We start from the raw sequence: 20,037 nt of genomic DNA, 5'->3' as shown, positions 1-20,037 counted from the left end.
TCAACAAATTGGTGTGTCACCCTGATGAAAAATGCCTGGCTTCGCCCGCCTCGTTTTCACTGAAAGATCAATTGCAAGTATTTTTTTTTTTTAAACATTTAATGTTTTGTTGGTGGTGGTATGTTTTTTCCACATATATCCGAGCTTCTACTGAAGTACAAGTAGTGGGTCCTTTAGATGCCTCTGTGGAAGAAGAAAGGTCTGACAAACTACAGTATGGTACAGTGGGAAATTATTAAAGTGGAGGAAACAGTGACACTGGTGTTCATTGGCGAAACTGCAGGCGGAAGCTGGCCACCTGTTGGGTACATTGAGATAAACATCGTCTCACCTCTTCTTATCATCTTCGACACCTAACACTTCCCCAAACTTTCCAGACACGGCGTTGTCTTTATCGGTAACAAGTGCAACTTCATGGATAAACTGAAGAAGGTGCTAAGCGGTGAAGATGAGGATAATAACCCGGACGGGAGTGGAATACTGGAGGTGATGTGGAACGGCACAGCTGTTTTTAGCTTGTTGTTAGCTTCCAAAGGTTAACTACAATTCAACTCCTGATGTAATGACCAGACGCTGCACCTTTTACATATAGACCGGTTTTAATTGGGAATGAGTTTGTTCGTTTGCAGGGTTCATTTCATTGCTACTCCGCATTTTACATCAGTTTAAGTCGTCCTAATGAAATGTACTTATCTGTCCATCGTTTGCCTGGTACTGAGTCAGTAGTGAGTCAGAAAGTATTTTACGATAGTAAAATCTAGAAGAGGCTAGCGATGGCAAAAATGAGACTTGTACGAGTATCGTTATTTTAAAAATAAGTGAAAAATACATTTACTTAATGGGGGAAAAAACGGGTTTCCTATTTTTAGATTAGCACATGAACATAAAGTAGAAAAAGATCAAACGAAATATTGTCCAAAACAGAGTAAATTGCGGCAGTTCCCCCCACACTTTTTAAGTGGTGTTCTAAGCCGAAATGTGGAAGTTTTTGGCAGTCGTGGAGTAAAGTGCAGCGCAAGGCATGGTGGTTGTTTTATGTTGTCTGTAAGGGCAACATATTGAACATGAGATCTGAGATGTTTTGCCTCTAATGACGGCAGGACGATCTCGTTTCCTCTTGCCTCTGCCATGTTTCATGAAACCTTTCTTCCGTGTGGGGCTACAGAGACTTTATACAAATTCATGGGACTTTTTGTCATTGGTTGAAGTATATTAATTTGGTGAAACGGTCACATATCTATCAGTGATAGATAAAAATGAGTAAAAATAGTTAGTAGAAGGTTGCTCAAACGTAAAGGATTATAAGTGGCATTACTTCTTAATAATAAAAGTATAAAAATAAAACATGTTAAATCGAAACTACTCTGACAAGTGTAGTTTTCCATGGCATACTGGCTGGCAAAATATTTTATTATAAATTATCTTCATAAAGCTACCAGCAATGTGTCCTTTAGTTTTTTTCTTTGTCAGTTAATATTACAGATGAGCTTTTCAAGTTCATTTCAAGTATGTTTTTTCTCTCATTCTTGTTGTACGTTGCTACAAAAGGAGGAAAAACAAAACAGTCATTTGAGAATATATTGTAATTTGAGAATTTTACACAATATTGTGAGCTTTTTTTTTACCATGTGTTTGACAAATATGTTATATACCTGTATACAAAAAGTAAAACTGATACCAAGTCCATTATAAACTAAACCAAAACATTTTTGTTTGACAAAATAACTCATATGGACTAAACCCGATACCAAAATTACAACAACCTGAGTCGAAACATAATACATAATACATAATACCACAGTGAAAATGTGCTTCATTGTGAACCGATCATACCCTTGAATTTTGATTGTTACAGCTAATGCAGTATTTGCATGACAAGCACTTGTAGGCCAGAAATATGAAACTGTCCCTAAGAAAATTATACAGTGTCACTCCTAGGCATGTCTTCTTTTGCAAGATGACTGACCAAGCATTCTTTAGCTGCACACTGTAACCTCAAAAATTCATCATGGTCGAAAACTTGACCATGAGTGAGACGCAGGCTGCACCCCACTGATCACTCATTAAACACAGGACTAGAGAAAGACAAACATTCACACACACACATGCACCCCTGAGAGGGAATTTAGAATCTTCAAACATTGAATTAAGCTAACATGTTTTTCTGGCTTTAAGGCAACAGTGAAAGCCACTCTGCCGCTGCAGTAGTAATTACCATACATTTGAAATACTCAAATGGGAGTGTAATGTGAATGAACTTTTTTGGACCTCTGTGTGTTTAGTTAAAATGATGATGTCATCTGTCCAGAGAGCCAATCAGGCATCAACATTGTCCTGGGGCACAAGGATGAAAGGCTTCCTGCTCTGTTTCCTTTTGGGGATTCTGTGCTCCATTCTGGTGAGTGGATGTGGCTGGGATGCAGCCAGCCTCTAGGGCTGGGTAGTGTAGGGGTGTCCAAACTTTTTCTTCCAAATATCACAGTGCAATACCAACCCATGCCAGCACACCTGACAGAATTGAGTTGTACCTTACCTGATGGTTGGTGATTGTTGGAAAACAAGGTGTTTATACATTCTAGTGTATGCCTCAGGCCACTAAATAACTGTGCGCATCAAATACTTTGGACACCCCTGTTCATGGGTAACAACCCACCTTGTTCCTTTGAGCTGCTGTTTCCGTGGTAACATGATTTTTTTTTTTAGGGCACATGTATGCTGTGGTTGCCCGGGTTTGGTCTCGCTGTGTTTGCTGTCCTGTACAGTGTGGGAAACCTCTGCGCTTTGTCCAGGTAAACACTGTGTAATCCCACCATTTGTGGTTTCTTGATACGACGTACAACATGCCTGTCTCGGGTGTGCTTTCAGCACTCTGTTCCTGGTAGGACCGTGCAGACAGTTAAAGAACATGTGTGCTAAAGAACGAGCACTGGCCACAATCGTCATGTTGGTGAGATGATGTCTCCTCCCGCGTGCATGCTGTGATCGTCATCAACTTTACTTTTCAAAACTGGGCAATGTTACATGCTCAGAATGTGACAGGTTGGCGATATGTATGAGGTCAGTTTGGTGATAACCTGCCCGTCTCTATGCAGGTGTGTCTGGTACTGACGTTGTGTTCAGCGTTTTGGGTGAGACATTTAACTCTTTTAACTCTACATTTAACTCTACATATCCAGGGATCCACTGTAGTGCTCATAGTTAAAGTCATTCTTATGCATGGTCAGCAAAGGCTATCTCAGTCAACCCATCTATTTATTGCACCACTTAACCTCATTGGGGATTTAGATCAGTTGGAGCCTACCCCAGTTGCCATTGGAAAAACGCGGGGTACACTTCGGTTCGGTCACCAGTCAAATCACTGGGTACAAGGACAATCATTCACATTCCCACCTCTAAGGACAACGTAGTCTTAAATTAACCTAACAGGCCTGTATTTGCAATGTGGGGGCTTAAATTAACCTAACAGGCCTGTATTTGCAATGTGGGGGCAGACCGAGTACCCAGAGAAAACGCATGTCGGCATACTATAAATGGTGTCATTTATGCTGTGATTTATGTTTCAATCCATCAAATAACAAAAAATTGAAAAAAAAAAAAAAAAAGATTTCATTTTATAGGCCAAAACGGTATTTAGAATAAATGGGCCGATTTTGGCCTGCAGGCCCAACGAAATACGGTGCATACATTTAGTGATCTCTGTCTCCCTCTAGTGGAGGAGCAACGGCCTTGCACTGCTGTTCTGTGTCTTGCAGTTTGTGGCGTTCACTTGGTAAGTTTTGGGTGCACACATACGTGAAGTGGCATATGGTTATTTTGGTTATGTACAGGATTGCCAGTTAAGTTTGGTAACAACAATAATAACAAAACAATCAATCTAATGTACAGAGGTGGGCAGACTGTCAGATTGACTGTCCGTCATAGACTCCCCTTGAGTGTAGAAGATTTCACATTTCTCAAGGTTCCGATATAGAAGGTCTTTGTAATGTTGCTGTTGTTTTTTGTTTTTGTTTTTTTGTCTAACCACTGAACGATAGGGCTGAGAGCCAAGTTCACAAATTCCATGATTAGATTTTCAGAATAGAATATTGCAGGAGACGACAACGACAGTTGACATAGAACAGCACGGACAAAAACAGCAGAGCAAAACGCATCCACTTCTGTCAAAAGCCAGCAGAATATAGAATAGAACAGAATAGAATGAATGCCTTTATTGCCATTGTATAGCTGGTATACAACAAAATTGGGAGTGCTGTTCCGATTGGTGTGTATTAAATAAATATGAAGAATAAATAAAACCACATTTTCCTTAACCCCAAACTGCCTTTCTCCCGTGAATTCCCCCCGCCCCACTCCAAGATGCTGTCCATTCCCAAGCCTCGGGGGCACATAAAAACACACACAAATGGAAATGAGACAGCTTCTTACAATTGAATGAAAATTCTGTTTTTTACTGCAGGTATGGCCTGTCATACATCCCATTTGCCAGGTAATACGTACACATGAACATGCACACATAATCAAGCCATACTATGTGTGTGTCAAAACATCAAAGGGAAATTTGTTGTCATTTTGTATTTCAGGGACGGAATCATCAAAGTATGTTCCATCTGCTTCTAAAATGTTCAAGATACCTTTCTGGTTGCTGGAATTCATTAGACCAGGCTTCAGGTGCGGTTTCTTTGGAGGTGGATTGTGTCTGCATATCCCTTGTGTTAGTTGTTCACCAGTTTGTTTGTTTATATATATATATATATATATATATATATATATATATATACACACACACACACACACACACGACAAAAGCTCTTCCTTTGTGCACTTTACTTGCCTCCAATACGCACACAAGTTACAATCACGAGTGAACGTTCTTTAAGTTATACTCTACGTTGTTCTTGGCCTCTAGCTCGGGCACAGACAGCGCTTAGCAGTATCCGTGCAGTGAGCCGTGAGTACCAAACAACAACCATAGAACAGCAACTCGTCTCGCGATGACAACCGCTAACTGGATACGAATGTTGCATTCAATGACCAAACTTGGCTCGGAAAACTAATACAAGAAATTGATACACAACTATAGATCGTCAACTGGGAAGATTCCCCATTTATCTCCCAATGAGAGATTTAACATTTCACATTTTGAGCTTTCCCATTTCACATTCATAATCTTTAACTCTTTCATTTCACCTCATGGATCATTCCCATCATTCCAAAAATTCATACATTTTAATATTTCTCATAATTCCATATTACACTTTAATATTCCAATATTCATATCCAATGGGAGATTTAACATTTCACATTTTGCGCTTTTCCCATTACACATCAACACTTAACTCATTCATTTTGCCTTAGGGACCGTTTCTATCGTTCCAATAAATCACTATAAACATTAAAATTTTTGCATGGTTCCATATTTTTCACCTGTAATAATTCATAACTCATTTCCAATGGCATATTGAACATTTTATATTTGAAATTTCCCCATTTCACACATACATCATTCAATTCATTCCTTTCACATTTTCATCATTACTAATATTCACAAATTCCAAAAATTCATTACTACTTCCTACTTTCTCATTCATTACCACTGTTCTCACCTAATTTTTATAACCTTCCTCCTTCACCATTACTCATCCGATTTACACTGTTCCAACTTAAATCGATTCCCCTAATTGCCGATATTCCATGGGTGTATTTTCCTCTTCCCACAATTCAAAATTTTCCCACAATTCCACTTTTTTCAGTTTTTCCCTTGTATCGTCTAAATTATTAGGCCGATTCAAGCCGTTCCGACCTTGTAATAGTCAGAATACTGCACAGATTCAAGCCATTCAAACATTCCACATCATTTCGTCATTCAACGCCTCTCCCTTCGGTTTTCACATTCACACGCAACTAGTTTTACAAATGTTTTTTACATTACAGCGCAGGTCTTTAGATTTCAGGTTTTTGATGATCAGTCTCATATTTGCTGATTCATTAAAGAGCATAGACTGTTGATGCATGCAATATGTGGGGTTGAGCTTAATGTTACCTGATTGCTGGTGGGTTAGATTTCTGCATTCTGCTTTTCAATGTCCAGATCTTTCAAAGTATTTTTTTTTGTGTAAATATTTATATTTGTTTGTAAAAAAAAAAATAAAAATAAAATAACAAAAATGTTATGCTCACTGCCTGGTGAAATATGTGTGAAGTGATAAAGAGGTCGACGTGGGACATGTCCGGGAAAAAAATAAATAAAACATTTACTCAATGCAGACATCTTTTCTACAATACTCAAGATGTTCAGTTTCTTCGGTAAAATCTTGTTGTGTGACCTGCTGATGTTTACCTGCCGCCTTTGTTCACGCTGTCTTTATGCCTGATGACAGGTTAAAGCCACTAAATCTCCCTGTTGATTAAATCACGCACACATCTCACACATGCACCTATCGGGTGTCGTGGTTTTCCAGATGTTTGACCTCTGGTCAGTTTCATGCTTCCGCTACCAGATGTGTGTGTGCGCTTGTCTTCAATGTTCACATCTGACATTTAAATGTGTTGGTGTGTCACCGCCATCGACACTTGCCTTTTAGTAAAGAAAAAGAAAATCTCTCCCTCAAGAAGAAGTCATCCCTTTTCATCCCGTTGGACCATCCAAACAAGTGGCATTGACATGAAAGTAGGAAGACAAATTCTCAGTTTTTAACAAGTTTTTTTTTTGTTTTTTTTTTTCCTGGGAAGTGTACGCAGTCTTATTTGATTAAAAAAAAATCGCGGTCAAAAAATGAAGTATTCATAGAAATACAAGGCTATTCGTTAAAAGTTATGGAATGTAATTGTTGATGTGTGTTTGCAGCTTTTACTATTCAGTTGAGAGTGGCGAGGGAGGAGCTTTATCCATCTGACTGTGCTCCGTCGCTTGCTGCGCTTTCTCTCATCTCATCTCTACCTAACCACTTATTAAAGCTCATCTTTTTTAAGCCAGTCTCCTTTGGCAGTTTTTTCAACATTCAGGTAAGTCTGACTTTTTTTTCTTAAATGTTGCGGGATGCTTAGAAAATTGTTCTAATTAACAATTTTTCATTCACAATCATCTGTATCCTCAAATGAGATAAATCTTCCAGTAGTTTCTATTGGATTGCTTATGCTGTCTATAGGCTGAATGTACTCATGGAAACACACTCTCTTCATGCATAATCTGTCCCAGTTGGAGGAGGAATACCTGAATAATTCTTCTGTGGTTCTCACGCTTGAGACATTCTTAGGGTTAGGATTAGGGTTAGGGGTAGCATTTTACACTTCCTTTTATTATATTTAGTGTTCATTAAATGCGCTGTATTTATTTTTGTATTATTATACTTAATAGCTGTTTTACTTTGCGGTCACCTGAGCCTATAGGCTCGACTGTCTGTCGTCAGAAATGCTTTTTCTTTTGAATATGAACTCAGAAACTCCTGAAGTGTTTCAACAAAGCTTCATAGGACTGCACTGTCGCCTGGCCCTGACCAAATGTTCATTTTTCGGATCATTTTACATTCCAAGATGACCGACATATTCAGGTGACTGTCTTGGCCCATGCATCTTTCTTTTTAATACCTAAATGGTCAAATGATGTCCAAGAGTACGGTGTATTTGTATGCAGCAAGGCATCGAGCTTAGTTTTCAAGACGCTGCACTAAAGCTACTTACTTGAAAACATTAGTGTCTTCTGTTTTATAGAAGTTCTGTGTTCACATTTAGTTTTTGCTGTTTAGGATTTTGACGTTAACACAAATGTAGGTCCGCATCCGTGGTCAGGATGGGACAACTAAAAATCCCTGCATACAGTATAATAGTGTTGATAATGGTTTTCTTCCTACATTTTATTTATTTATTTTGCAATAAGGTGCACATAATTGTGTGTTTGGTTGAGGTTTTGTGACAGACATTTTGAAGTGTTATTATTAAAATAAAAGTCTGTACACATTTTATTCATGATCCACTGATATATTAAGTCAGATGTAGGATATTATTTGAGAGGAAAAAAAATGCTGAGAAGTCTGGAAATTAGGGTATAAAGGTTTAAGTAATTTTCAATATCATAAACGTGTGTTATTTATTTATTTATTTATTTAAATATCCCCTCAGAAGACACCTTTGCTTGATTTGAGTTCTCTCACTGCCTGGTGTAACGGACAGTTAAGTAAATGTAACCTGCTGTACCAACAGGTCAATAAAGAAAATATATCAAACGTACAAGGTGTGAGGGAGCCTTACAATTGAAGGTCCTGTAAAAGGTTATAGGGAATCCGAAAATGAACATATAGCTAGTACAAGGACCATATGCCACTCTACCTATGAGATATGGACACAATTCTATGACAACGTTGTGACCTTATGCAATGGTGTTGAGCAGATGGAGGACGAGCAACAGGACAACGGCGAAACGTCAGAACGCTGCATATCTCGGCTGCTGACAGCAGTGGAGAATGAGTTTCTGGTCGGGCACGAGAGGGGCGACCCCACAGAAAGGGGGCTACAAGTTGTCCTGGAGGATGCCGATCTGTGGAGAAAGTTCGAGCGCGTCACTAACGAGATGATAGTCACCAAGACAGGCCGGTGAGTAGCCTTCTAAATTGAAGGCATTTGCATTAGATATAGAGGAGGGTTACAACTTCCAAAATACGGTACAAGAATGTATATTATTTAGATAAAGCTGTGAACTACATTGCAGCAAAGTTAGAAATCTTTGGTTGTGCTGTGGGAATAGATCATTGCTCCAAAATGATTTAGTCTCAATGAATTTGTGTTCATCTTTTCCAGTGATGTGCAGCGACGGCAATAACCTCGAGCTATTCGACTAGATAGCAGATGGTACACTTGCAGTGTTTTTTCAGACTACAAATCACAGTTATTTTTTGGTCAATTCTAGTCCTGTGACTTATATTGTGTATTTTTTGCCTCTTTGTGATGCGTTTTTAAACTTACTTTGTTTCTTAAATCTTCCGTTTGACGGAAGAAGGTACACCTGTACATTAGTTGCATTTGTGCAGCTTGTAACCGGTTGAATATGGTTTTCTTTTGCCAGGCCTTCGTGTTCAGTCATTGGCTTTGTTTTCAGATAATGTATGGTTTGATTACTGTCCTGCATTACCGCTGGTAGCCACCTTCTTGCTAGTGTGCTTAAAAAACTACGTACATCAAAATGATCTTGCAACTGTCTGAAGGAAGCAGAAGGAAGATATAAAACACGAAGACGTTCGTGGTCACACATAGTAGTAATAATAACCTAACTACTCTGGTCAACATGCAGCTAACACCAAGGATTTACTATTTAGAACAGAAAGCAGCGCAATATCCAACCATGATTCTTCCTTTGGTCGCACGGATTTATATACAGCCGACCCCCGGGTTACAGCGTCCTCGGCTTACGTTTTTTTCCATGTTGCGATGTGGAATGCTGAGTTTTTTTGTACCGTCTTTAATGTATTTTCCTCGCTTTGCGACAAAAACAACTGTCATGACTCTAGGGGGTTGGCTGTATTTGTGTTGTTTTGTCTCCATCTGCCGGCCTTTTTAGGTAATTGCACTTATTTTCTTTTGCTGTCAATGCCTCCATGCAACGAGTCTCTACAATGCTGGTCTGCGATTGGTAGGAGTCTCCTCACGGAGATGCCGTTCGGCCTTCGGTCGGCCTCACTCATTTCAAAATGGCGGAACGGTAAAGTTTTGTTCTTTTGTGAGTTGTTACATAACCGTATTCATAGTGTATTTTGCTTCTTAATTCAAACTTGAATGGGTTAGCCATGGGTCCCAAGATTGCTAGTGATGTTAAAGAGAGAAGTAAGATGATTTATGTCAAACGAAGCTGGAGATAATCAAGAAATACGAAGCTAGACTAGCCTAGGCTACCCTTACTAGGGAATATGGGCATAGCAAGCGCCACTCAAAGGTCAATAAATCCTTTCTATATTTTTTATTTATGATGTTTTCTGATGGTATACATGTATATTATATATACGTACGTAGCACTTACGATACTATTTTGGTACCTATTTTGAATATGTATGGACAATTTTGATGTGTTTACCTGGGGTTCTAAACGCATTAGCTGTTTGACAGCTGTTTGCGGTTTGGATTGCCCGCCATACGGTGAATTCGCCTTACGAGCCCAAGCGCGGAACGGATTAATCTCGTAACATGGGGGCCCACTGTATTGAATGGTCTAACGAATGGCCCATCACAGCTGAAGTCAGGGGGCAGCCATCTTATGTTGCTATCCTTCTCTCGCTGTAGTAAAAACACTTGGTAAGCGTGGGTGTTTAGTGAGCGACAAGCCACCAGCTCCACTTCTTGCTTACGCCAAGTTAGCAACATTGTTCGCCTATTCATATAATAGCCCGTGTTTTGACCACAATGCAACCTGACTTGTATATCTGACCTATGGTATGAACAATACTTACAAAGACTAAACCAAATGCTCAACGAAATGTTTGTCACGTGTTTGTCTAGACGCATGTTTCCTGTCCTGAAGGTCAGCGTGTCAGGTCTGGACCCAAGATCGATGTATTCCATCCTGCTCGACTTCTTACCGGCCGACGGCTGCCGCTGGAAGTTTGTCAATGGTCAGTGGGTGGTGGCGGGTCACGAGGAGGGGCGGGGCCATGGTAGCATCTACATCCACCCAGACTCACCCAACTTTGGAGCTCATTGGATGAAAGCGGCTGTGGATTTTAACAAGGTCAAACTGACCAACAAGGTCAATGCAGGACAGGTATGTAAAGTAGAGGCGATTTCTCTTTGTATTTTTTGCATTTTGTCGGTATTTTAACCATTATACACCACATGCCGCAGTTCAGAGATTTCAAAGAATGGATAATACAGCACTCATAATAAGAATAATTATTTAAATTATTTTTGCTCTTGTTGTGTTTTTGCTGCGCTGCTTGAGTGGGAGAAAGTACATCACCTGTAATAATCCACTTCACTGGCTCTCCTCACACACTTCACCTGCGACCCCCTCGTAACCACGGGAACGCCATAAACACAATTTAATTGGTTGGCTACGGTTTAATGCACTTCCTGTGTAGAGGTTCTCAGTCATCACGGAGACCTCACATTCAAATGGCGGTAATGCAGTGTGGAAGCTGGGTCGTAATTGAATAATTGCTCATCTCATTTGTGCATTATGGTAATTATGGTTTTTACTTGGCAATTAATTTACGCATGATGTCTGAGAGAGATGAGAGCGAAGGGGAACTAAACTCAAAAACTCCACATTTACTAAAACTAATGTTGGATTTCTGGAACTCAAACGTCCTGTACTTATACACAGGCAGACGTACAGCAACGACGACAATTATGCCAGTCTCTAAAAAGGACCGTTTTTGTTCTTTTCAATTTTCCTGGCGGGCCAAGAGATAATAATTTGATCTTTTTAACCTTGTTAGAGGCTTATCCAAAGAAAAGTGGTTGAAAAAGAAAAAATGAAAATGCTTTAGTCTAATGGCATAAAAGCCCGTGTGTTATTATGTTTGTCTCCCAGATCATGTTAAAGTCACTTCATAAGTACGAGCCTCATCTGCACATCGTGTGTGTGGGCTCGCAACATCGTCTACTTTCAGACGTGTCCTTCAAAGAGACTCAGTTCATCGCTGTCACCGCTTACCAGAACGAAGAGGTATGGCATACTGTTGGCATGATATATCATCATAAACCTCAAAACCTGTTTGAAGTTATCTTAAAGGGGACAAAGGAAGAAGGAAGAAATTAGTTATTTTAGTGATAAGCAAATGTCAGTGGTTTTGTGTGCAATGAACACATCTTTTGGAGTAATGGCCAAAAATACCAACCTTGGATCAAAAAAATCTCCCAAACACATAAAGGGAAAATCTGGTATGGTCCGTTTTCACAAGGCATTTTTGGCTCATCGCTAAAACTAAACTATGCTTACAGTGAAGCAGGGTGGTGGCAACATCGTGCTTTGGGGCTTTTGTTTTTCTTCAGCTGGAACCGGGGCCTTACACATGGTGGAAGAAATTATCAACAGTTCTGAATAGCAATCAGGATTAGAAGAAAACTTTCAGGCTTATGGTCAAAATAAATTGAAAGAATGCGCGGAAAGGTCTATGAGAACACCTGGGATTTATTTGATGTTGATCAGAGGTGTGTACTGACCCCTACAATTCCAGTTATCTATATTTGTGTGTGTGTATATATATACACGTAGATTATATATTTATATTTATATATATATATATATATATATATATATATATATATATATATATATATATATATATATATATATATATATATACTGTATATATATATATATATATATATATATATATATATATATATATATATATATATATATATATATATATATATATATATACTGTATATATATATATATATACTGTATATATATATATATATATATATATATATATCTATCTATCTATCTATCTATCTATCTATCTATCTATATATATATATATATATATATATATGTGTGTGTGTGTGTGTGTGTGTGTGTGTATATATGTAAAATGTAACCAGAGAAATGAAATGTGTTTTTTGTTCAGATCACAGCTCTGAAGATCAAACATAATCCCTTCGCTAAAGCGTTCTTGGACACCAAAGACAGGTGGGGCTGAACTGAAGTTTTCCTGTGTTCTTGTCTTTGGATTGCATTGGATGTTAGCATTCTGTATGTTTAACAACAGTTGTTATACCATTCTGCTGAACCCAGGAACCCAGGTGCACAGAGCTTGGCAGAGCCAACAGGGAGTCAGGTTGTAATTCCACCATGTGAGTTTCTAATATCAGTATTTAATGGTGCACAAAACATTATTAGAGAACACAACCTACTTTTATGCAATAGCTGAAAAGCCGTGAAGTAGCGCCCCCACTTTTCACATAAAAAATAAACAAAAAATATTTTGAATTTTTTTAAACGTGAAAAGTCTTTATGTTATTCATATTATTTAATATACAAATATTATTGCAGTACACATATTTACTTAAATCTTAAAATTTTAAACCTTATACACTGTACAGTAGTGAACTTGTTGGGGAGCGAGAGAGAGAGACTGCATAGGCTGCGCTGGAGCACCTCATTCACAAAGCAGCTCAGATCAAAGAGCGTTGGGACGCATATGGCTCAACAACGTGGCTTTTATTTTGCTTACAACTTCACAACTGAACGTGGAAACTCCAAAACAATAAAGCGAACCGTATTTCTATTAATGCGTGTGGTGTCATCACCCGCCAATACAATGTAAACATGCCCGCTCCAACCAGAGCACGCAAAGGACATCCCCCTGCTTACACATGCACGAATGCTATCCACCCTCATGCACATCAACCCAGCGGCAACGAGAAATTTACAACAGAACTGTTCCCCTTTTTCTTTCAAGTCTCGTGCAGCTTCGGTTATATTAGCAGCGGCCCAGATGTCGAATTAAAGTCTAATTTGTACATGATTAAAGATGATTACAATGGAGAGTTTCCACTTGAAATACAATTTTATTGTAAAAGAAATCTAGAGTACAAGCGGCCGAAATGAGTTTCCTCCGCAGGCTGTCCGAGCTCTCCTTTATGCGGCGGTCACATCGAACGTGAAAATTCGCGTCGCTACGCTCATTCACGGGGCTTTCAGTCGCTGATGTACTTTTTGTCTTGTGGTTTTTTCGGTCGCGAGAGGGGAAGGGAAGAGAGGGGAGTAGAGCGGAGCGAGCTTACTGTGCACTTTATGGTAGATTCGGAAAGAAGAGCATTGCTGAGATGTAGCAGAGCCAATATTTTCTCCCACAGCAACATTATTCTTTTTTAGACTGTGTGTCCCTCAACTTGTGGCAATACTCGTCTCCCAAAAAAAAAAAAAAGTTTCAATGTCACAAATCAACTGGCCGATACCGTACTTAATACTGAGCGGTCAATGCTGCACTATTGTTATCTTGGCACAGTAACTACGGTCCAACAGCTGTTAAAAAAGGAAGCAAAAGCTGCACATACCAGTTGTCCCAAGTTCTCAATTACGCCATTCTACAAGCCAGGTGATTGCTCTTGCTTGGCTCCGTTTTGTATTGAAAGCTCAGCTGGCCATTGGATAGCTCCCGGTGACCGCAAAGCGGTCGCCATGATTCATTCCTGCCCCCTGCGTGAGATGGTGAACGATGCCAAAGTTGATTGGCTGTCGCGACGCGACACGCAAAAAAAAAATTAAAAATTTTAACTTCACGCGACAGGCAAAATTGCGCGCCACGCAGCTTCGCGTGACGTCACGCGGCGATTTGCGTCACTCCATTCGTGTCCATCGCCTCGCCCGACGTGCCATAGCGCCCTGTCGCACGAACTCCATTGACTAGAATACAAAACTGTCCGCTTTTTCACCTTGTTCGCGTTCGTTGCGCACGCAGCATTAGAGATAGTGTGAGGAGCTCGGTCATCCAGGAGGGACTCGGTGTCAAGCCGCTGCTCCTCCACGTTGAGAGGAGCCAGTTGAGGTGGTTCGGGCATCTGGTTAGGATGCCTCCCGGACCCCTCCCTGGTGAGGTCTTCCGGGCATCTCCCACTGGGAGGAGGCCCCGGGGACGACCCAGGATATGCTGGAGGGACTATGACTCTCGACTGGCCTTGGAACGCCTTGGGATCCTCCCGGCAGAGCTGGATGAAGTGGCTGAGGAAAGGGAAGTCTGGGCTTCCATGCTGAGTTTGCTGCCCCCGCGACCCGACCCCGGATAAGCGTAAGAAAACGGATGGATGGATGGACGGATGAATGAGAAAACTAGGGACATTTCCAACGGTCTGGCGAACATCTGCTCCGTACTGTGTCTCTCTCTGCCCCAACAATGTGTGTGTGTGTGTGTGTGTGTGTGTGCCTTTTACTGTGGGTGCGCTTCATGACCGCGCGAACGTGCCTGTGGGGCGGTAGTAGATTCAAACTCCACAGGCACGCGCCGTAAAACACATGAAGCGCACCCCGGCGCTGTTGTTGTCAACACACAGGCAGTTGGAAACCTCTTCCCGAGATTTCTTTTATCATAAAATGGTATTTCAAGTGTAAACTCTCCATTGTAATCATTGTTGTATCATCTGATATACATTGTCCAGAAGTATTGATACACTACTGTATTAATAGCAATTGTACAGTGAAAATCACCTTGTCATTATTGCAAGTTGCGACGGATTTCGCTGACAAGGTTTCGAAATGCTGGTGAATCCACTGTGGTAAGCGCCAGCATATCCCCTAACAAATCTTCTTAGCTCTTGATGTCGACGTGTCATCCCTCAGCGAGAGAGCGCAATCCTCCGCATTTTTTCAATTTGCTAACATAATGTTGCTATGGCATCGCTCTAAATGGTTTGTCAAATTACTGGTCCTATTTGGCGAAGTGCTTGTAATTCTTGGCTGAACAAACAAACTAATTTTCGGCATATTATCATAAATGATAACATCCTTACAAAGAAGTCAAAGTCAAGTTTATTGTCAATTTCTTCACATGTGCTTAACATACAAAAGAAAGTACAATTAACAGACATTCGTCAGCCAGATTTCACTGAGACAGAACAACGTGTGTGACGGTGACTGACTGCTCTCAATTGAAGCCACACTGTCCTTCCTCATTACAAAATGTGATAACAATAGCGGCCAGAGGTGGCACCAAAAAACAAAGATCAAGCCAAACAAGGCACAAACGAATGAACTGTTAGAGGGGCAATCAGTTCCTTAACATCATTATTTCGGGTGCGGCCCATGCAGCTCAGTACTCGTCGATCTGCGGACGGGGCCGTTGGTTGGGGACTTCAAATCAAACGATCTATATGACTGTACTGTTATCGCAACATGTTGGATACAAGTACGTGAGCGCTGGTCAACAGCAAGCCCAATGTGATGTCTCACAAGCCATGGAGCTGAGCGTCTTGCTACTTTCTTTCAATTTAGTGGAGTGAGCTTCATGAACATGTAGAGTCAAACTCAAAGTAAAACCTAAATAAGCATTAGCCGTTACCAAACAAACAACGCGCCACAAATTACCCGTGCGACGGGATGTGCATCGATGCTAACATTAGCTATTGCGATGCTAAACAAGCATGGCCACAATCTTTTCATATGCTAATTAGATCGTTGGCAAGAGTATGAGCATATAAAAGGTGTTTGAAGCTTGCAAGTGGCAACAACGATGTCCCAGACACAAAAACCTACAGTGATTGCTTTCGAAGGATTCCTGAATGAGAGAGTCATCTGAATGAGCACGGCCTACATTCTATCCTGAACACACATCGACTTCCTGACCGCACCTCCAAAAAAAAGCTGATGGATGCTGACTGCATAAGTAAACTAATGCATGTGTTTGTAAACTCAACAACGCCATACCGAGCGCAAAATAGCACTGTTTTTAAATCACCAAAACAAAATATTTGAAGGTTTTTGGGTGCAATTTGATTAAAATATTTGTTTAATATTTGATAATAATTATATTCTTTGAAATTCTTGATTAGATAAAACAGCTGTTTATTCATTTTGGGAGTTATGAGAACGCTTATATTATACAGTATGAATAAAGTTTGACTGACTTAGCTGATTGTTTTTAATACATTCTCTGTAGTGCAGCTCCATCAAGTGCATGCAAAATGCAACCCCAGCCTCTACTGTAGTTTCTATTCTATATGCGCTTTATAATCCGGTGCGCCTTATATATAAAATAAAAAAAAATAGTCCGTTCGTTGAAGGTGCGCCTTATAGTGCAGAAAATACAGTACCCAACACTTAAAACCTTTACTGGGCAAAGCGACAGCTTTTGTGCCGATAGTCAGAACAGGCAAAATGACCGAAAGTGCCGTGTGGTGGTGAATTGTGACTTCTGCCACAATCCCATCAGGTTGGTCTCTGTGTTTGCCTGGTGGAGATGGGACTTTTCCTTATGGCAGCAGCCTTCCACCTCCGTCTCGTCATCGACGTGCCTACAGGCGCCGCGGTTATGCCGGGCTACACTCACCCTATCACTACCTGGCACGCCGCTCCCCCCCCTCAGGTAAGGAAAACAATACAGTGATGCCTTAACACAGTGGTTCTCTATCTTTTTTTCAATGATGTACCCCCTGTGAAATATGTTTTCATCCAAGTACCCCTTAAGCAAAGCAAGCATTTTTTTTTTTTTTTTTTAAGAAGACTTCAAACAAGCCATCGGTGTTTGATTTATTAAACTTTAGAACCCTTCAAACTTCATTTGTATTGGTCCGCAAAAAATAATCAACATAAAGTGTCCTCTTTTGGATTATAGAAAAGAATTAAGTTAATTATTCATAAATATTTGTCCACAAAAAAAAGCTCTGTTCACATAAACACATCAACTTAGGTAACGAGAGGTGGCAAGTGTCAGAGCTGTTTTCAAAAATTAATAATTCTAAATGTTTTCATAAAAGAACATTAAACATAAAGCATAATCTTTTTGCAGCAAAGATATGTTCATAAAAATAAATCATTATCTTCATTTTGAATCAATATTTGTTCACAAAATATATACAGTACATATATTGTCAGGCCTATGCTCAAAAAGGAATAATTCTAGATAAATATCTGTCCACAGAAAAATATTCAACAGAAAGTGTGATCTTTAGGAATGACAGCAGATATCTGTTGACAAAAATTAATCATTAACTTAATTTTTAATGAATATTTGCCCCCCAAAAAATGATCCATGAATTGTCAGACCTGTCCTCTAAAAGAAATAATTGTAGATAAATATTTGTCCACAAAACAAAAGAAACTTGTGGGATGATCGTGGAGGTCTGTTCACATAAACACATCATTAACTTAGGTAACGAGAGGTGGCACGTGACAAGTTGGGTTGAACCATTCTATCTTTTATAAATAATGAAATTGAATAACCTGCTGTGATTTTCATGTTTTCCTTTTTTTTCAATGCCAATGTGTTAGTGAGCTATCAATTTCTTTGACTTTTTGCTGTAACGTGGTAGCGTGATGCGTTTTACACAAAAAATAGTATTATACGTGGGACAAATGAGAGTAAAGCAATGCATTACAATGCATTTTTAACCTAAAAGTGGTGTTCGCAACCATGACAAGGTAAGCTAACCCGAATTTTCACTGTACAATTGCTTTTAATAATACTCTATAGTTCTGGATCAAGATGAAGAATACAAAAACTCATCTTTAACGATATGTTAAACACAATAACGATGATGTAGGCTAGCGGCAAACGTTAACCCCACCAAAACCATCTCTTTTTGAAACGTCCGTCACAAACCTAGCCGACCGAACTGGAATTCGAACATTAACATTGAAATTGAGGAATGCACAATTTGTTTCTGCGTGAAGCAAAAACAATGCATTGCCGTGCTTTCAAGCTAAGTGATAAAGGGATTAAAATTTTAAAAAAGATGTTGTATCTTGTCTTTAGAGGGTTACAATAGAATACAGATGAAATCATTTGAACTGTTTTTAGGCTTAAGCTAAGCTTCCACTGGATGTGTAATGAGCTACATTTAGCATGGCAAATCCATATTTTAAGTTATGTCGGGGAGAGTGACATAAAAGTAATACAACAGTGGTGTAATGCCTTACATTTCAAATCGAGTAATTTTGTAATGTAACTAATTACTTTGAAATGACAGTAATAAGTCATAAATAATGCATTACAGTTTTGAAGTAACTTGCCCAACACTGACCTCATTACACGGGCGTGATACGATTCAGAAACAGTTTATTGTAATGTGACAATTTGTTTCAGTGAGATTACGATTCTGTTAGACGTGGTCCAGGTGAGTTGGAATGGATATGAGGATTTTACAATATGAATCAACTTGTCACCTAAATGTGGCATTTCCTTCAACGATACTATATAGTACTCCAGTAAAAGACAACTCAGAAGTCGTTTCATTCATAAAGCACCACTACATATCTCAACTACTATCTGTTTAATTTAGCATTTGCTTATTTCAAATAATGACTTGAAATTTAGTGGGGAGTCCAACTTGACTTGCCTGATGTTTGTCACAGTAACTGAGGACTTGCTCGACACTTTACATTTGAGACTGGAGACTTCCTTGTGACTTAACACGTATGCGCTTTCTCCCATCTATGTTTCAAGATGATCAGTTATATTCAGATGGATGGAGCTCCACCTCTTCCCAATTTGCAACCAATAACATCTCTACAACAGGCTCTCACAGCTCTAGGTGAGCCCCCCTCCCCGGCCCTATTTGATATCATTATTTCATATCAGCATTTCTGTGTGTTCAGCCTGTATTCTTCTCTGTGGAAGTTTGGCTGCAGTGAGATGAGCTCCTCTCCTTCACCATGTGCAGTTCTCCAAGGCCCAATCAACAGCGAGTGCCTCGTGCACCCTCACAGTACTACTCAAGATGGTGGAGCACGATGGGCTCCTGGCCCGTTCAGTCTCTCTTAAAAGATTGACCAAGAGTCACCTTTAACCAGTGGGTATCTATTCATTGTTGAGGAAATGTTCTACATTTCTCCTTTAACGTGTTGTGTTGGTGTTGTGATTGGTAGCTCGGAATCAGGAGTGGGTTAAGTGTTCTTCAATCTTCTTGTCAAGAATTTGGCACACAGAGCATTTGCATTTTCAAGAGTCCTGTAACTTTGCATCCGATTTTTGCCATTAAAATTGGATGCATTAAATTATGTGTGCATTTATTGGTTAGCAAAAAAAAATTGGGTTGAGTGGAGTGGACTTCTATAAAGTGCTTTTTAACACATCCATGCCCCGATAGGGGCTGTTGCCATGCAAAGGAACAAATTCGGGTTTGGTGCCTTGCGGAATGTCATGTGGACATGGTCGCCAGTGTCTGGGACAACAAAAGAGAAATATGTATTAAAACAAACCTGAACATATTGGATTTCACATAAGCATTTTTTTTACATCATCTACAATTGGCCTACCCCATCTATCTGATAAAAAAAATGAAGCTTTTGTGTAGAGGTTTGCATTTCCCTACTTAAAAAGTGTTTGCAAAGTGTTCTTTTTTTTATTGTGATTTGTGTTCTTTTGTTCAAACTAGTTTAGCTGCTGCACAGCA

General features: G+C 39.7%; 2 protein-coding genes across 5 annotated transcripts; both read left to right on the top strand.

Moving 5' to 3' along the window:
* Positions 1 to 296: 296 nt before the first annotated feature.
* LOC148426966 (vesicle transport protein SFT2B-like) lies at positions 297 to 6,170 on the top strand. 3 transcript variants are annotated; one of them, XM_088407626.1, is made up of 8 exons: positions 297 to 486; positions 2,309 to 2,398; positions 2,704 to 2,789; positions 2,866 to 2,947; positions 3,093 to 3,128; positions 3,711 to 3,769; positions 4,457 to 4,486; positions 4,581 to 6,170. In XM_088407626.1, exons 1-8 carry the CDS (start codon positions 415 to 417, stop codon positions 4,615 to 4,617), a joined length of 492 nt encoding a protein of 163 aa, XP_088263752.1. In that variant the 5' UTR covers positions 297 to 414; the 3' UTR covers positions 4,618 to 6,170. The 3 variants fall into 3 exon arrangements, with proteins under 3 accessions (XP_088263752.1, XP_088263751.1, XP_088263753.1); XM_088407625.1 differs by having other exon boundaries at positions 297 to 535; positions 2,283 to 2,398; XM_088407627.1 differs by having other exon boundaries at positions 377 to 486; positions 2,283 to 2,398.
* A 738-nt stretch (positions 6,171 to 6,908) lies between these two features.
* On the top strand, positions 6,909 to 20,037 carry LOC148426965 (T-box transcription factor TBX19-like). 2 transcript variants are annotated; one of them, XM_088408184.1, is made up of 9 exons: positions 6,909 to 7,002; positions 8,384 to 8,586; positions 10,480 to 10,741; positions 11,513 to 11,647; positions 12,558 to 12,619; positions 12,725 to 12,783; positions 16,857 to 17,009; positions 19,089 to 19,176; positions 19,263 to 20,037. In XM_088408184.1, the coding sequence occupies exons 2-9, from the start codon at positions 8,384 to 8,386 to the stop codon at positions 19,279 to 19,281; spliced, it is 981 nt and encodes a 326-aa protein (XP_088264310.1). In that variant the 5' UTR covers positions 6,909 to 7,002; the 3' UTR covers positions 19,282 to 20,037. The 2 variants fall into 2 exon arrangements, with proteins under 2 accessions (XP_088264310.1, XP_088264309.1); XM_088408183.1 differs by having other exon boundaries at positions 19,241 to 20,037.

This window comes from Hippichthys cyanospilos, chromosome 2 (genome assembly GCF_059441005.1).
Source record: "Hippichthys cyanospilos isolate Australia breed blue-spotted pipefish chromosome 2, RoL_Hcya_1.0, whole genome shotgun sequence".
In the NCBI taxonomy this organism is placed as follows: Eukaryota; Metazoa; Chordata; class Actinopteri; order Syngnathiformes; family Syngnathidae; genus Hippichthys; species Hippichthys cyanospilos.
The sequence above is the reverse complement of the archived record's forward strand: the minus strand, read 5'-3'. Positions and strand labels throughout refer to the sequence as shown.